This window comes from Filicampus tigris, chromosome 14, assembly GCF_054856515.1.
Source record: "Filicampus tigris isolate MCC_2025a chromosome 14, RoL_Ftig_1.0, whole genome shotgun sequence".
In the NCBI taxonomy this organism is placed as follows: Eukaryota; Metazoa; Chordata; class Actinopteri; order Syngnathiformes; family Syngnathidae; genus Filicampus; species Filicampus tigris.
This window is the reverse complement of record NC_141230.1, coordinates 688,080-700,436: the sequence shown is the minus strand read 5'-3', so window position 1 is coordinate 700,436 and position 12,357 is coordinate 688,080. Positions and strand designations below refer to the sequence as shown.

The window sequence follows — 12,357 nt, the reverse complement described above, 5'->3', positions numbered from 1 at the left end:
CATTAGCTAGACTGGGGATACTCACCCCAAGGTCTCCTCAGTGCGGTGGCCAACTTGGGGGAGGACCCAAAATCAACAGGAACCCCCATATTCAACAGGAAGTGACCCCAAAATGACTCAGAGGTGACCCCAAGTGACCCGGAGGTGACCCGAAACCCAAAACCTCCAATCATTTTCAATGGGACTTTCTTTTAAGAGCTTTTACACGGTTCCCATTCTAAATTCTAATTATTCACTTCATTCAATGAACATATAATTCTAGGTCATTCAGTTTCATTCCTCATTCCTTCCTTGATTCCTTGTTTCTTTCCTTCCTAGTGTCTTTCCTTCCTTGTATCTTAGCCTCTTTTCTTGCTTCCTAGTTTTCTTACTTCCTTCGTTTTTTCCTTGCATGCCTTTTCCTTTCTTCCTTCTTTCCTTATTTCCTTCCTTCCAGTGTTTCCCTCCTTCCTTGTTTCACTTTTTCCCCCTGACTTCCTTCTTTCATTATTTCCTTGCTTCCTCTTTTCTTGCTTCCTTTTTTATATCATTCTAGGTCATTCAATTTCATTCCACATCATTCAGTATCATTCCAATGCATTCCACTGTTATTTTTTCAGCTTATTTAAATGCCTTCACACACAATTTCTCCAGAAATTGCATTCTCTAGTTATATTTATATTAATCTTGCCTTAATAAATAGGATCATAGCATTGATAATGGTGCTCTTTGGGTATGGTGCCCCAAATACAGGAGTGTTGTTGTCTTGTTTATTAGCCTTTGTCATGTGCATATATAAAAAAATATTAAAAATATGTTTAAAATGAAATGCTGTATGATCTAATTCCCATGTCATCTGTAAAGAATTTCACCAAAGCAGGTGAGCAGGAGTCGGCACGTTGCGAAACCCAAGATAAATTGATGGAAAGAGGCTGCAAAGAAGAAGAAATTATCAACCCTCTGAGCAGCCAACAAATAGACAAGAATGAACCTTTGTCCACATCATTCAATATGCAAGAGCCTATTCAGCTAAGCCCACAGAAGATAAGTCTAAGATTGCGACCAGGTGAGTTTGATTTCTGATTTGATCACTCTAAAAATCTGTGATACGTTTTTTTCTCCAAAATAAATAATATTTAATGTTATGACACAACAATGTCATAATCAATTTTTTTCTGATATGTTAATACAGTGAAACCTTGACCCACATTGAATTTGCTCCGAGACTGTATATCGTAATGTTTGTGAATCAAAGCAGTTGTCCCATTTAAACGAGTGGAAATAGACTGTAAACGCCAATTTGTTATCATTACTTAAAAAAAAAGCATACAAACCGGTTGCACTTAATAAAAAAACAAGAAAACTAGTTAATTTTATTTGTATTAACTAGAACTTTCTTTGTAGAGTACACTTACAAATGAGTATCAGCACCTACAACAATCAAGTAGAGTGTCCTTGATAACTGACTTCAGAATACTCTTGACTTAGTTACGACTACTCAGAATTACTATTTTAATCTACTAAATGATTGCATGTTAAATTTACTTCGTTCTGTTCATATAACATGCTTATCTAAGTTTCACTAACTTAAATTAGTTCACTTGACTAAGTTGTATGTTTACTTTAAAAACAATCTGAATTGTTAAAACCATGCAAACTCGACTTCAGCAATTTAAGTGGTTAAAAAATATTTATAAAGGAATGAAAAGCAGATTCCAATTTACTAAAACAATCTAAGTTACAATTAAACATAAATCAAGATGATAACACAGTTAGAAGTTCAATTATAATCAATCAACATGCTGATAAGTGCACTTCAATATTCCAAAATGATCATGCATAAAAATATGTAAAAATGGTGTATTAAAAGTACTGAAGAAAAAAATTACCTCTAATTATAACGTGACTTTTGTTTTGTTTTGTGTTGCTGTTAAATACATTGTCATCAAGGGCAATGTAGCTTAATTCAGTGAGTGCAAAAAGCTAATCTGACTGGCAATGTAAAGCGTATGACAATCCAAACAAAAGGTAAATTGCCTTTGGCAGGTTCTGGCCATCATCCATTACAATAGCACCCTCAACAATGATGGCAGTAGATATTGGATGCAGGTGGAGCTAATTTGGAACGAGTTGCTTATCCTCGTTGACAACAGTCTGCACCCCGACAGATACAGGCTCTAAAATGAAAACATTTCACCATAAACAACCTTCCATCTTGAGCGAGAGTATGCTCTGCACATTTTCAGAACGGCAAGTTAAAAATAAAGTTTAGAATCCTCTTGCTTTCTCTCCATCAAGTGCATGCACCCAATGAGTGAGGTAAAATGAAAGAAGGAATGATCAACGATCATATACACTGTTAAAAAGGAAATAAGTACATTCGTTTGTGTAGCGTAAGTGGACGGTTCTCAAGCAAACCACTGCATGTACCTTGGTCCGAATGACGGTCTTGTTATTATTCGTCGCCTTCAGCATCTGCAAGTCCTGCACCTACTCGTTTGTAAACTGCACATTAGAGGCTAAAGATTTATAATGTTTAAATTGCTCTGAAGTCTAGGCATTCACACTATACACAAGGTATGCGAAAATGTCCGGCGCACACAATGGAGGCAGTAGGTTCGGGTCGTAGCTCCACTCAGTATTAGGAATTCTGTAGTGATCCAAACCATTATAATGTCTATTTTTGCAAGATACCGGTCTCTGGCTTCACTGTCATAAAGCCTCACCGATTTCTTGCATTTTAACATGTTTTAGAATCGACAAATCCTCAGCCTTTAAAGCATCAAGAATTCGACCTTAATACAATTTTTTCACAACTCTTTTGATGAAACATTGACTTACAAGTAGTTGAATGGGACTTTGTCATGACCTGGGGGGTCTGTATCGTTTATACTGGCACTAAGCAACTTTGAGGAGGATGGGAGCAACCCTGGTACACCAAAAAAATTACAAATGTCCTGAATTACTTCCTCCTTTTGCTATAAGGACGGAAGTCGATTCGAACGTCTATGCGCTATTACTGATGGCAGAAGCCCCAAAACAAACAAAAAAGCAAAAGTATTGTTCAACAAAATTTGATCCATTACATCATTGCTATTCATCTTTCACACAGCCACTGGAAATGGAAATGTAATTCAGTCCAACTTGCAAGCCAGCGAGAGCTCCGGATTTCATGACACTACGCGCTCAGGCGCATGGAAAATGTGGTTGACTTTTGTCAAGACACTACCGCTTTTGTCCACATGGGGCCACCATAATCAACAAAAACTGACATGACACGGGCCCTATTGTCGTAAAATTCTCAATTCAAATCCGTCACCATTTCAACTGTCCTGCCAACACTGCCTTGCAGCCCTGTACATTTAACTCATTCAGTACCAGGCATTTTCAGACCCTCTTTTACCCTAACGTTTGAAAAAATATATAAATAAATTGCTGGGATTGAATGGCTGCTCCGGCCTGTGGAAGCATTGTTAGCAAAGCGGGAGAATGATTTCCTTCTTTGTACAGTTTAACGGCGGTTGGTTACCTTTACAATGACCATTACTACCATCTACTGACCCGGGGTTGGAATAAATCAGGCTTTAACGAGAGTGTTTGCTACTTATTGTTGCAAGTGAGCTTAACTATAAATGAAGTAATCGCCACTCAAAACACTAAATACTTTGCATTTTTAAGCATGCAAGAGATTTATTTTGGCATATTTTTTATAACCTAGTAAAGTTAACTCATGTTTGCAAGTTAGAGCAGCTATTTGATTTTATCGTGTAAGATGTATCCGCTCGACTTCAAGCATGGATAGCAGGGTCCCCAGCTAATGCACTGTTGAAATGCATAGCCAGGATGCTCTATTTCAGTTTTTTCTTGTTTTATTATTTATTCAGTCATTTTTTATCATTTACATTATATTAAGATTTTGAAAATTGTACAATACAAGCACATGTGGCCAGTATCAGTCATATCACAATGTTAAGACGTGTACATAGAAAATAAGCATCAAGTGTACTTTGTACTGTGCTTAAACTCCAACAACAGTCATCATCAAAACAAACATCCATCCATCCATTATCTGTACCGCTTCTCCTCACAAGGGTCGCGGGGCGTGCTGGAGCCTATCCCAGCTGTCTTTGGGCAGTAGGCGGGGGACACCCTGAACTGGTTGCCAGCCAATCGCAGGGCACACAGAGACAAACATCCGCACTCACAATCACACCTAGGGGCAATTTAGAGTATCCTATCAACTTACCATGCATGTTTTTGGAATGTGGGAGGAAACCGGAGTGCCCGGAGAAAACCGATGCAGGCACGGGGAGAACATGCAAACTCCACACAGGGAGGCCGGAGCCGGGATCGAACCCACGACCTCTGAACTGTGAGGCGGACGTGCTAACCAGTCGACCACCGTGCCGCCATCAAAACAAACATCCATCCATCCATTATCTGTACCGCTTCTCCTCACAAGGGTCGCGGGGCGTGCTGGAGCCTATCCCAGCTGTCTTTGGGCAGTAGGCGGGGGACACCCTGAACTGGTTGCCAGCCAATCGCAGGGCACACAGAGACAAACATCCGCACTCACAATCACACCTAGGGGCAATTTAGAGTATCCAATCAACTTACCATGCATGTTTTTGGAATGTGGGAGGAAACCGGAGTGCCCGGAGAAAACCCACGCAGGCACGGGGAGAGCATGCAAACTCCACACAGGGAGGCCGGAGCCGGGATCGAACCCACGACCTCTGAACTGTGAGGCGGACGTGCTAACCAGTCGACCACCGTGCCGCCTCAAAACAAACAATGAACACCAAATAAAACAAAACAACTGAATCAAAAGCACAAATAATAACAAAGAGAGAAGGTTAAAATAATAGTAATGATAATGGTAAGTAAATGAATAACCTAATGGGAATAAAGGTAGTAAACAATAGCAGCTCACAACACGTGACACGCCCAGCGATGCCAGGTACAGTATTGCATTCAGATAGGTCAGGTGTTGCTCCCATTTCAACATAGCTTTTATTTTATCTTTTTTTTTTATTTTATTATATCAAGAAACGGGCAGGTTATAGCCCACGGTCAGTATGGTTGACACCACTGTTCTATCCTATAAAGCAGGGGTGTCAAACTCATTCTTTGTCACAGGCCACATCATAGTTATGGTGAACCACGACTGTGAACCCATAGAAATGATCACTTTATATTAAATATAAATATATCAAATAAACACAACAAATTGGTGGATAACTACTTTTGAAATCAGAAACCAGTAAATAGTTTGTTCAACTATTTTTCAATATATTTTAAAGAAGGGATTGGTAACAAATGCTTGCAATATCTCATGTTAACAGTGAAGACAATTTCAAAGAAATGTCAAGTCAACACACATGATTTGCCTTTGATGGCCACATAGAATGATGTCACGGGCCGGATCTGGCCTGGGCCTTGGGTTTGACGTGTTATACAGTATGTTGAATTTAGTCAAAAAAATAGTTTGATATTTGAAAAATCATATTTTTTTTTCATTGTACACATTCAGTTAGGCATTGTCAAGAATTGTAGGTCACTCCATGAAGAAGGGGGCTGCATTTGGAAAAGTGGGAGAGGGCGTACGGCCGGACGGTTGCTCCCCCAGTCCTAGCCTATGCCCAGTCTCGCCAGTGAGCGCTCACCAGACACCGCTGGAACCGCCACACTTTTCAGGGCTTCCAAATAGCACAATCACTTGCACATTTTACTTTCTTGGGTACCATGCTGAGGGTTAATTTAGACCAAAAAACAAAAAGATAGTATCCCTGTGTGAAATACATGACACATGGAGTGACCGATGTTGACACCTTGTGAGAGAAAGTATAACTGTATGTTCCACGTGGATGATGCGACTGAAAGGTGACTGCAGCATATGACTGTGTGCATGCGTATTAAGTGCTTATTTTTGTTTTGTTCCCCATCCCCCGCCCTGCCCCCTGCCCCCACCTGCTTCTCTACAGGGCTTCCAACCACATTTAGTGTTTCATTCAAAAGACTTCAGGGCTATCCAGTGGATCTCTACTACCTGATGGACTTGTCTTTCTCCATGAGAGATGACTTAGAAAATGTCAAAGAACTTGGGCAAGATCTCTTTGCATCTCTAAATAAAATTACAGAACATGCTCAAATTGGTAATGTTAAAATATTACATCCTGAATGATCTTATACACTCACAGTATTGGAAGAAGAAGAAACATACATAAATATGAGACTAATATCATTTCTATAACTTTAGGGTTTGGTGCCTTTGTTGATAAGACAGTCCTTCCATACACCAACACCAACAAGAACAAACTGCAGAAGCCATGTGATGAGAATTACCAGTGTCAAGCTACCTTTGGCTACCGGCATGTGCTTAGTATGACACCAAGGATTGATGAGTTAAAAAAAAAAGTAACAGAACAGTTAATTTCGGGGAATTTGGATTCTCCTGAAGGTAGTCTTGATGCCATGATACAGGCTGCTGTTTGTGGGGTAAGTACTCAAGCATTAACATTAACTATATACTGTATGTCACAAGACATTCTGTCTTATCTTATATGGCAATGAAGAACAGGCCTGGGGAAAAATATAGGCAAGAACCTATGAGTGACAGTCTATGTATTTAATTTGGCTTTTGTTACCCAACCAATGACTTCAATACACTTTTAATGTTGTTCATGTTTTTCCTCCCCACATTTTTTTTTATTGAGAGGTCTCACACGTAACCTAAAGTTTGCATTAAGGCACATTAAACACTGTGAGGAGGAAAAAGTCCTGTTCCAGCATTTTACATTAGCATGGACCTTATTCAGAAGTGGGATGTGATTCAAATGGATTCAATCTGTTAATTTAGGTGAAATCTTAATACATAGATATTTAATGTTTGATTTTAATCAATTAATTGCATACTCTCATAATTGGGAACATTTTGTAGATAATTGTTGTGAGATTAATACTTGATACTGATATTCTCAGTTTTGAAAACAATTAAGGTGAGAGTGTTCATCCTTGGCTGGCTTCTGTTCACAAACTGAGATTGTGATGTGATTAGTGACCGTGGCTTGGAATTACACAGAGCTGAAACCCACTGAATAAATGCTTCAAAACCAAACATGAAGTTCAACAAAAACAGAGTAGTGGATCAAAAGCTTTTTCCTTTGTTCAGTGATGGGGCAATATATTTGTTGTATAATGGAAAATGCTTATTCCTTCAATAGCCTTTGGAAAATCCATCAATCCATCCATCCTCTTCCACTTATCCTGGGTCAGGTCATACTGGCAGCAGCTTGGGCAAACCCCCACACACCCCGAAGACCCTGCCAAGTGTGTAGCGCTCTTCCACTGTTCTACTACCAGGATGAAAATGACACTTTTCTCGAGTCCTAGATTCGAATTCCAGATGGACACTCCTTTCCAGCACTCATGAATAGACCTAACCAAAGACGCTGGTGAGAATCCGCCACCTGGTTCATGACTCCCAGAAGATACACGGCCCGCAGATTGGCCAGGCGGGGGGCAGTCCATCTGAGAAGCCACTGGGAGGCTCGCAATAACCGAGCAGACCTTGTCCCACCCTGGTGATTTCTGTGGAAAATTGTTGCGGTGTTGTCAGATCGCACAAGCACATGCTGACCCTACAGGTACAGAGAAAATGGACAAGAGCTAGATGTACTGCACGCATTTCCAGTACATTAATGTGGTCGGTTTTGTCCCGCACAGACAACTGTCTGGCAAACAGCACCCCACCCCGTGAGGCTGGTATTGGTGGTGACTACCTCTTGGCGGGCTGACACCACACCAAGTGGGACTCCCCGTCGACAGAAATGACTGGCGAGTCCATGGCGCCAGAACAAGGAGGCACCAAAGGAACACCGGTAGTCTCTGGTGCAACTTGGCGTCCAAGCGGAAGCCGTTGAGCCACATCTGCAGGGGCCGCAAAGAACCAGACATAGTGGGACGACAGCAGTTACGGTTCACCCAAACACGCAAAAAGACGATAAATGGCAGCAGTCTAGAGACAAAGTAGGTCCAAGAGACAGATAATGTCGTCCACCAGTTGAGACGAAGGACGGGCCATCATGGTTGTGGTGTCCAAAGCCATCTGAATAAAGGTCGCCCTTTGAGAGGGAACTAGAGTCGACTTAACCAAGTTGAGTCTTAGGCCCAATTGGGCCACATGACAAAGCAGGACAGAGGTATCCCAGATCGGCTGAGCACAAGATGATACACAGATCAGCCAGTTGTCCAGGTATGGAAGCACCTGCATGCCCCTTGATTGTAGGGGAGCGAGAGTGGCCTTCACAAACCGAGCGAGAGGCTGAAAGGAAGCACCTGATGATGGGTGCTAAAGGAATGAAAGTAAGCGTCCTTCAGATCAATGGACATGAATCACTCCCTTGGGCAACTGACCGTAAGACATCAGGCGTAGTTAGCATGTTAACTAGGCAACACCTTAAGATAACAACTGAGTCCTCTCAAGTCCAGGATTGGCCAGAACCTACCAATCTTCTTTGATACAAATAAGTAAGGGGAGTAGAAGCCTCTGGGGTGCACGAAAAGATACACGGCTTTGATCTCGTCCTTGGGCAGGAGAGCGGAGAGCTCTTGGTCTACCGCCAAGGCCTTCACTGGGTTGATGATGGTCTCCTTGACCCTGCTGGAGACAGTGGGCCAGTGTCGGAACTGAATCTTGTACCCAACGGTGAAGGTGAATATCACCAAGAGCAGGGAGGGCAATTCCGCCTCTCAAGGGCCGGTGTCCTGCCTGTTTTCCATCTGTTCCTGCTGCAAAACATCTGATTCAAATGATCATATAATCAGAAAGGTCTGCAGAAGCTGAATTATGATCCTGATCATTTGAATCAGGTGGGTTGCACCAGAGTGGCATATAAAACATGCAGGATACTGGCCGTCGAGAGCCGGAATTTCCCACCCCTGACAAAACTCCAGTAACTGAGCTGCCGATGGGAAAAGTAACTGACCGCCAGCCCTAAGGCCTCAATCCTTTGATCTCTGTCTCCTAGGGGCCCTGGAGCAGTGGTGCTCAAATTTTTCAGCATGCGAGCCACTTATAAAATGACCAAGTCAAAGTTATCTACCTACCGTGTACAATATATGTTGATGTACCTTCCATAATTGCATAAGCCAATATTGCACAACACAACATAATTAACTGTGAACATTTTTTGTAATTACCGGAGTTTACTGTGATGACTTGCAATGGAGTGAATCAGCCAGGAATGCATAGTCTGGACAGTAGCTGCTAACAGCCAGCCTCAAGCATAATTCCAAATGTTCATCAGTCATGGTAGAACGGTAATTGGACTTAATGATCTTCATGTGGGAAAAGGCTGACTCACATAAATAAGTGGCGCAGAATAAACTTGACAACTGGGATTTTAGTTCCTTCACCTTTCTTTTTCTTAGCTAGCTTTTCAGCGGGAAGTCTGTGTCATATTTTCCATGAACAGTCCGAAAATTCTGCTCTACATTTCTCTCTTTGGTAATGTCTGATGTCTATATTTTTTTTTTAGTCATGAGTCATGTCTCCCAATACTACCTTTGCGAACGTCTGGTAGACCGCGGTCAACGTATTGAGCACCCCTGCCCTGGAGGACCGAGGGGCAGGACCCGCAGGTCGGGACTGCCTGATAGGCATGCAGGCAGAGGAGCGAAAGTGAGCCACAGACCTCTGTAGGGGGCGCTGAGGACAGAAATTCCCTGTAGGCTGAAACTTCTGAGGAGACCGGGAATGTGGAGCAGCAGAGGGACACCCGGAAACACTAGAAGTAGCAAAGGTCCTTGTAAGGCTCGAAAACTGTAGTCTGGACTTGCGAGCCGAAACCGACCTTTCCAGCGCCTCCACTGCAGCCGATCAGAACTGAACATTCCCCAGGAACCACAGGAACACTACAGAGAGCTATCCTAGAGGGCTCCAGCAAAGGTGACTGCGCCAACCAAACCTAGCATCGTGCCTGAACCAGGAACGATAATCCATGCTCATGTTCCCTAGACAAGAGGGCAAATGCTTGCAGAGCCACGTCATTAAAAGGACACAGCAGCCTCCATATCGCCCCCCTGCAGGGCAGCAGAGCGCGCAAACATAAGGTGATTCAGGAAGTTACCAATACAACCAGCACACGCACGAGCATTATAGGACGGTGTAAGACGGTCATCCGTCATCCTACACTGAAGGCGAGGGCACCGCACAGCTTGCTGAAGAGTCTCCTCCAAGGAAACAATTAAGGACGTCACGGCAGGATTAACATCAGGCATCCGATCCAAGCCGTCAGTAGCAAGGTCATGCATAGCTGCCAAAGCCTGGCCATCCGCTGTGAGCTGGGAGAAAGTCCCAGTATCACCCCAACTGAAATGGAGCTCTGTCAAATAGCCCTTAGATGCAGGTACAGAAAAGGCAGAAGAGGGACATCCATGCTGGAAAAAGACAGTTTCAAGAGGTCACTGGGACTGCTGAGGCATGTCCTACGTCAGGCACTGCAGGGCATGCCGCAAAAGAGCCTGCATCAAGCAATCCTCTGCATCACACAACAAGCTTCTCATCGAGGGAAAAGAGGTCAGACCCAAAACGACAGAGCGAGAGCCAAAGCCCTAAACCTGGGCACCCTGGGCAAGCACCAGCACAGGGGGGCGGATGCGCCTAACAGCGTAGTAGAGGCAGGAAGGAGCCACAAGGCAACTCCACCAGAGAAAAGCCAACACCGGCATAGCCCAATAGCGGATGGGACGGACAGCAACGCAGACGGTCTAACCAAGTGTACAAATCCACACCTTGGCACGCGGCAAACAACAAAAGTGAGATGAGACAATAAAAAAAAACAGCACCTAACCTCCTGTAGTACAGCCACACAGAGCAGCAAACACACAGAACGTCACTTGGGTGAACATAAGTAAAGCTGTTGCAGCCACAGCAGGGCATAAAACGAATCCGCAACTCTGATCTATGACGTTACGCGGCAAACAGCAATGAAAAATAGCCAAAGTTGAATGAAAGTAGTTCATTCAAACTACTTTGATTCGCAGGGAAAAGCGGAACCCAGTGGCATGCAAACCAACGCATGAGAAGGTTATGTGAGACTGTTTTCCGGGTGCCATGGACTTTTATACAAAGCCTGGGTCACTAAAGACATTTGTTGGTATACAATCTCATCCTGCGCTTGCGCGAAGGTGTATTCCGTGCTTTAAGCACTGCTCCTGGAGGTCTGGAGGGAGATCAAAGACTGAATTAATCTAAGGCTATCGGCAATTAGGATAGCCAAAGCTAGCGACGTGAGGCTAACCCCGATTCATGTCCCTTCGAGTTCGAGTAGTTTTTCACTCTTAAACCCTTCCGTGTGCCGGTTATGTTTTTTTCTTGCATCATTACAACATTCTCTTTCTCCTGCTGTTGTTTCATTGATGAAAGTCTTTTGATCCGTGTGTGGATCAGAAATTTTTCCATCCATCGATTATCCAATCTGCTTATCCTCACAAGGGTCGCGGGCGTGCTGGAGCCTATCCCAGCTGTTTTGGATTGGTAGGCGGGGTACACCCCAAACTGGTTGCCAGCCAATTGCAGGGCACACAGAGACAAAAAAACATTCACACTCGCAATCACACCTTTGGGCGATTTTAGAATGTCCAATCAACCTACCATGCATGTCTTTGGAATGTGTTCCTGTAACCACTAGTCCCATAGGAGGAGGGGTTCAAGTATCTTGGATCTTGTTCACGTGTGAGAGTAGGATTGAGCATGAGATCCACAGGTGGATCGGACACTGTATCAGTTTCTGATGAAGAACGAGCTGAGCCAAAAGGCAAAGCTCTCGATTTACCGGTCTACCAATGTTCCTACCCTCACCAAACGTCATGAGCTGTGGGTTGAGACCGAAAGAACAAGATCCCGGATACAACCGGCCGAAATGAGTTTCCTCCGCAGGTTGTCTGGGCTATCCCGATAGCGACAGGTTGAGAAGCTCGGTCATCCGGGAGGGACACAGGATCAAGCCGCTGCTCCTCCACGTTGAGAGAAGCCTGTTGATTAAGTTCATAAAGATGCCTCCTGGATGCCTACCACGTGAGGTGTTCCGGTCACGTCCCACCGGCAGGAGGCCCTCAGGATGACCCAGGACACGCTGGAGAGACTATGTCTCCCTGCTGGCCTGAGAATGCCTTGGGATCCCTCCTCAAGAGTTGGAAGACCTGGCTGAAGAGGGAAGTCTGGGCTTCCCTGCTGGAGCTGCTGCCAAAGCTGCTGCCTCTGCGACCCGACCCTGGATAAGCGATAATGGATGTACGGATGGCACTATTCCTATAACCACTATTACTGCCGAAATGCTGCAAATTTCCCAAAAGAGCACTAATATAGGTTTATCT

General features: G+C 43.7%; 1 protein-coding gene and 1 long non-coding RNA gene across 9 annotated transcripts in view; one reads left to right on the top strand and one right to left on the bottom strand.

Moving 5' to 3' along the window:
* itgb2 (integrin, beta 2) overlaps positions 1–12,357 on the top strand; it is a 141,267-nt gene that overhangs the window by 54,245 nt on the left and 74,665 nt on the right. For all 8 annotated transcript variants that reach the window (XR_015089454.1, XR_015089451.1, XR_015089453.1 and 5 more), the window contains exons 4-6: positions 844–1,045; positions 5,964–6,134; positions 6,239–6,477. Coding sequence is in view for 4 of the 8 variants with exons in the window: in XM_086050718.1 (XP_085906844.1) it covers positions 844–1,045; positions 5,964–6,134; positions 6,239–6,477 (612 nt within the window). In the remaining 4 variants the exon portion in view is untranslated. The remainder of the gene's footprint in view (positions 1–843; positions 1,046–5,963; positions 6,135–6,238; positions 6,478–12,357) is intronic.
* The window catches only part of LOC147136028 (uncharacterized), a 37,691-nt gene that overhangs the window by 24,058 nt on the left and 1,276 nt on the right, over positions 1–12,357 (bottom strand). The window lies entirely within an intron of this gene.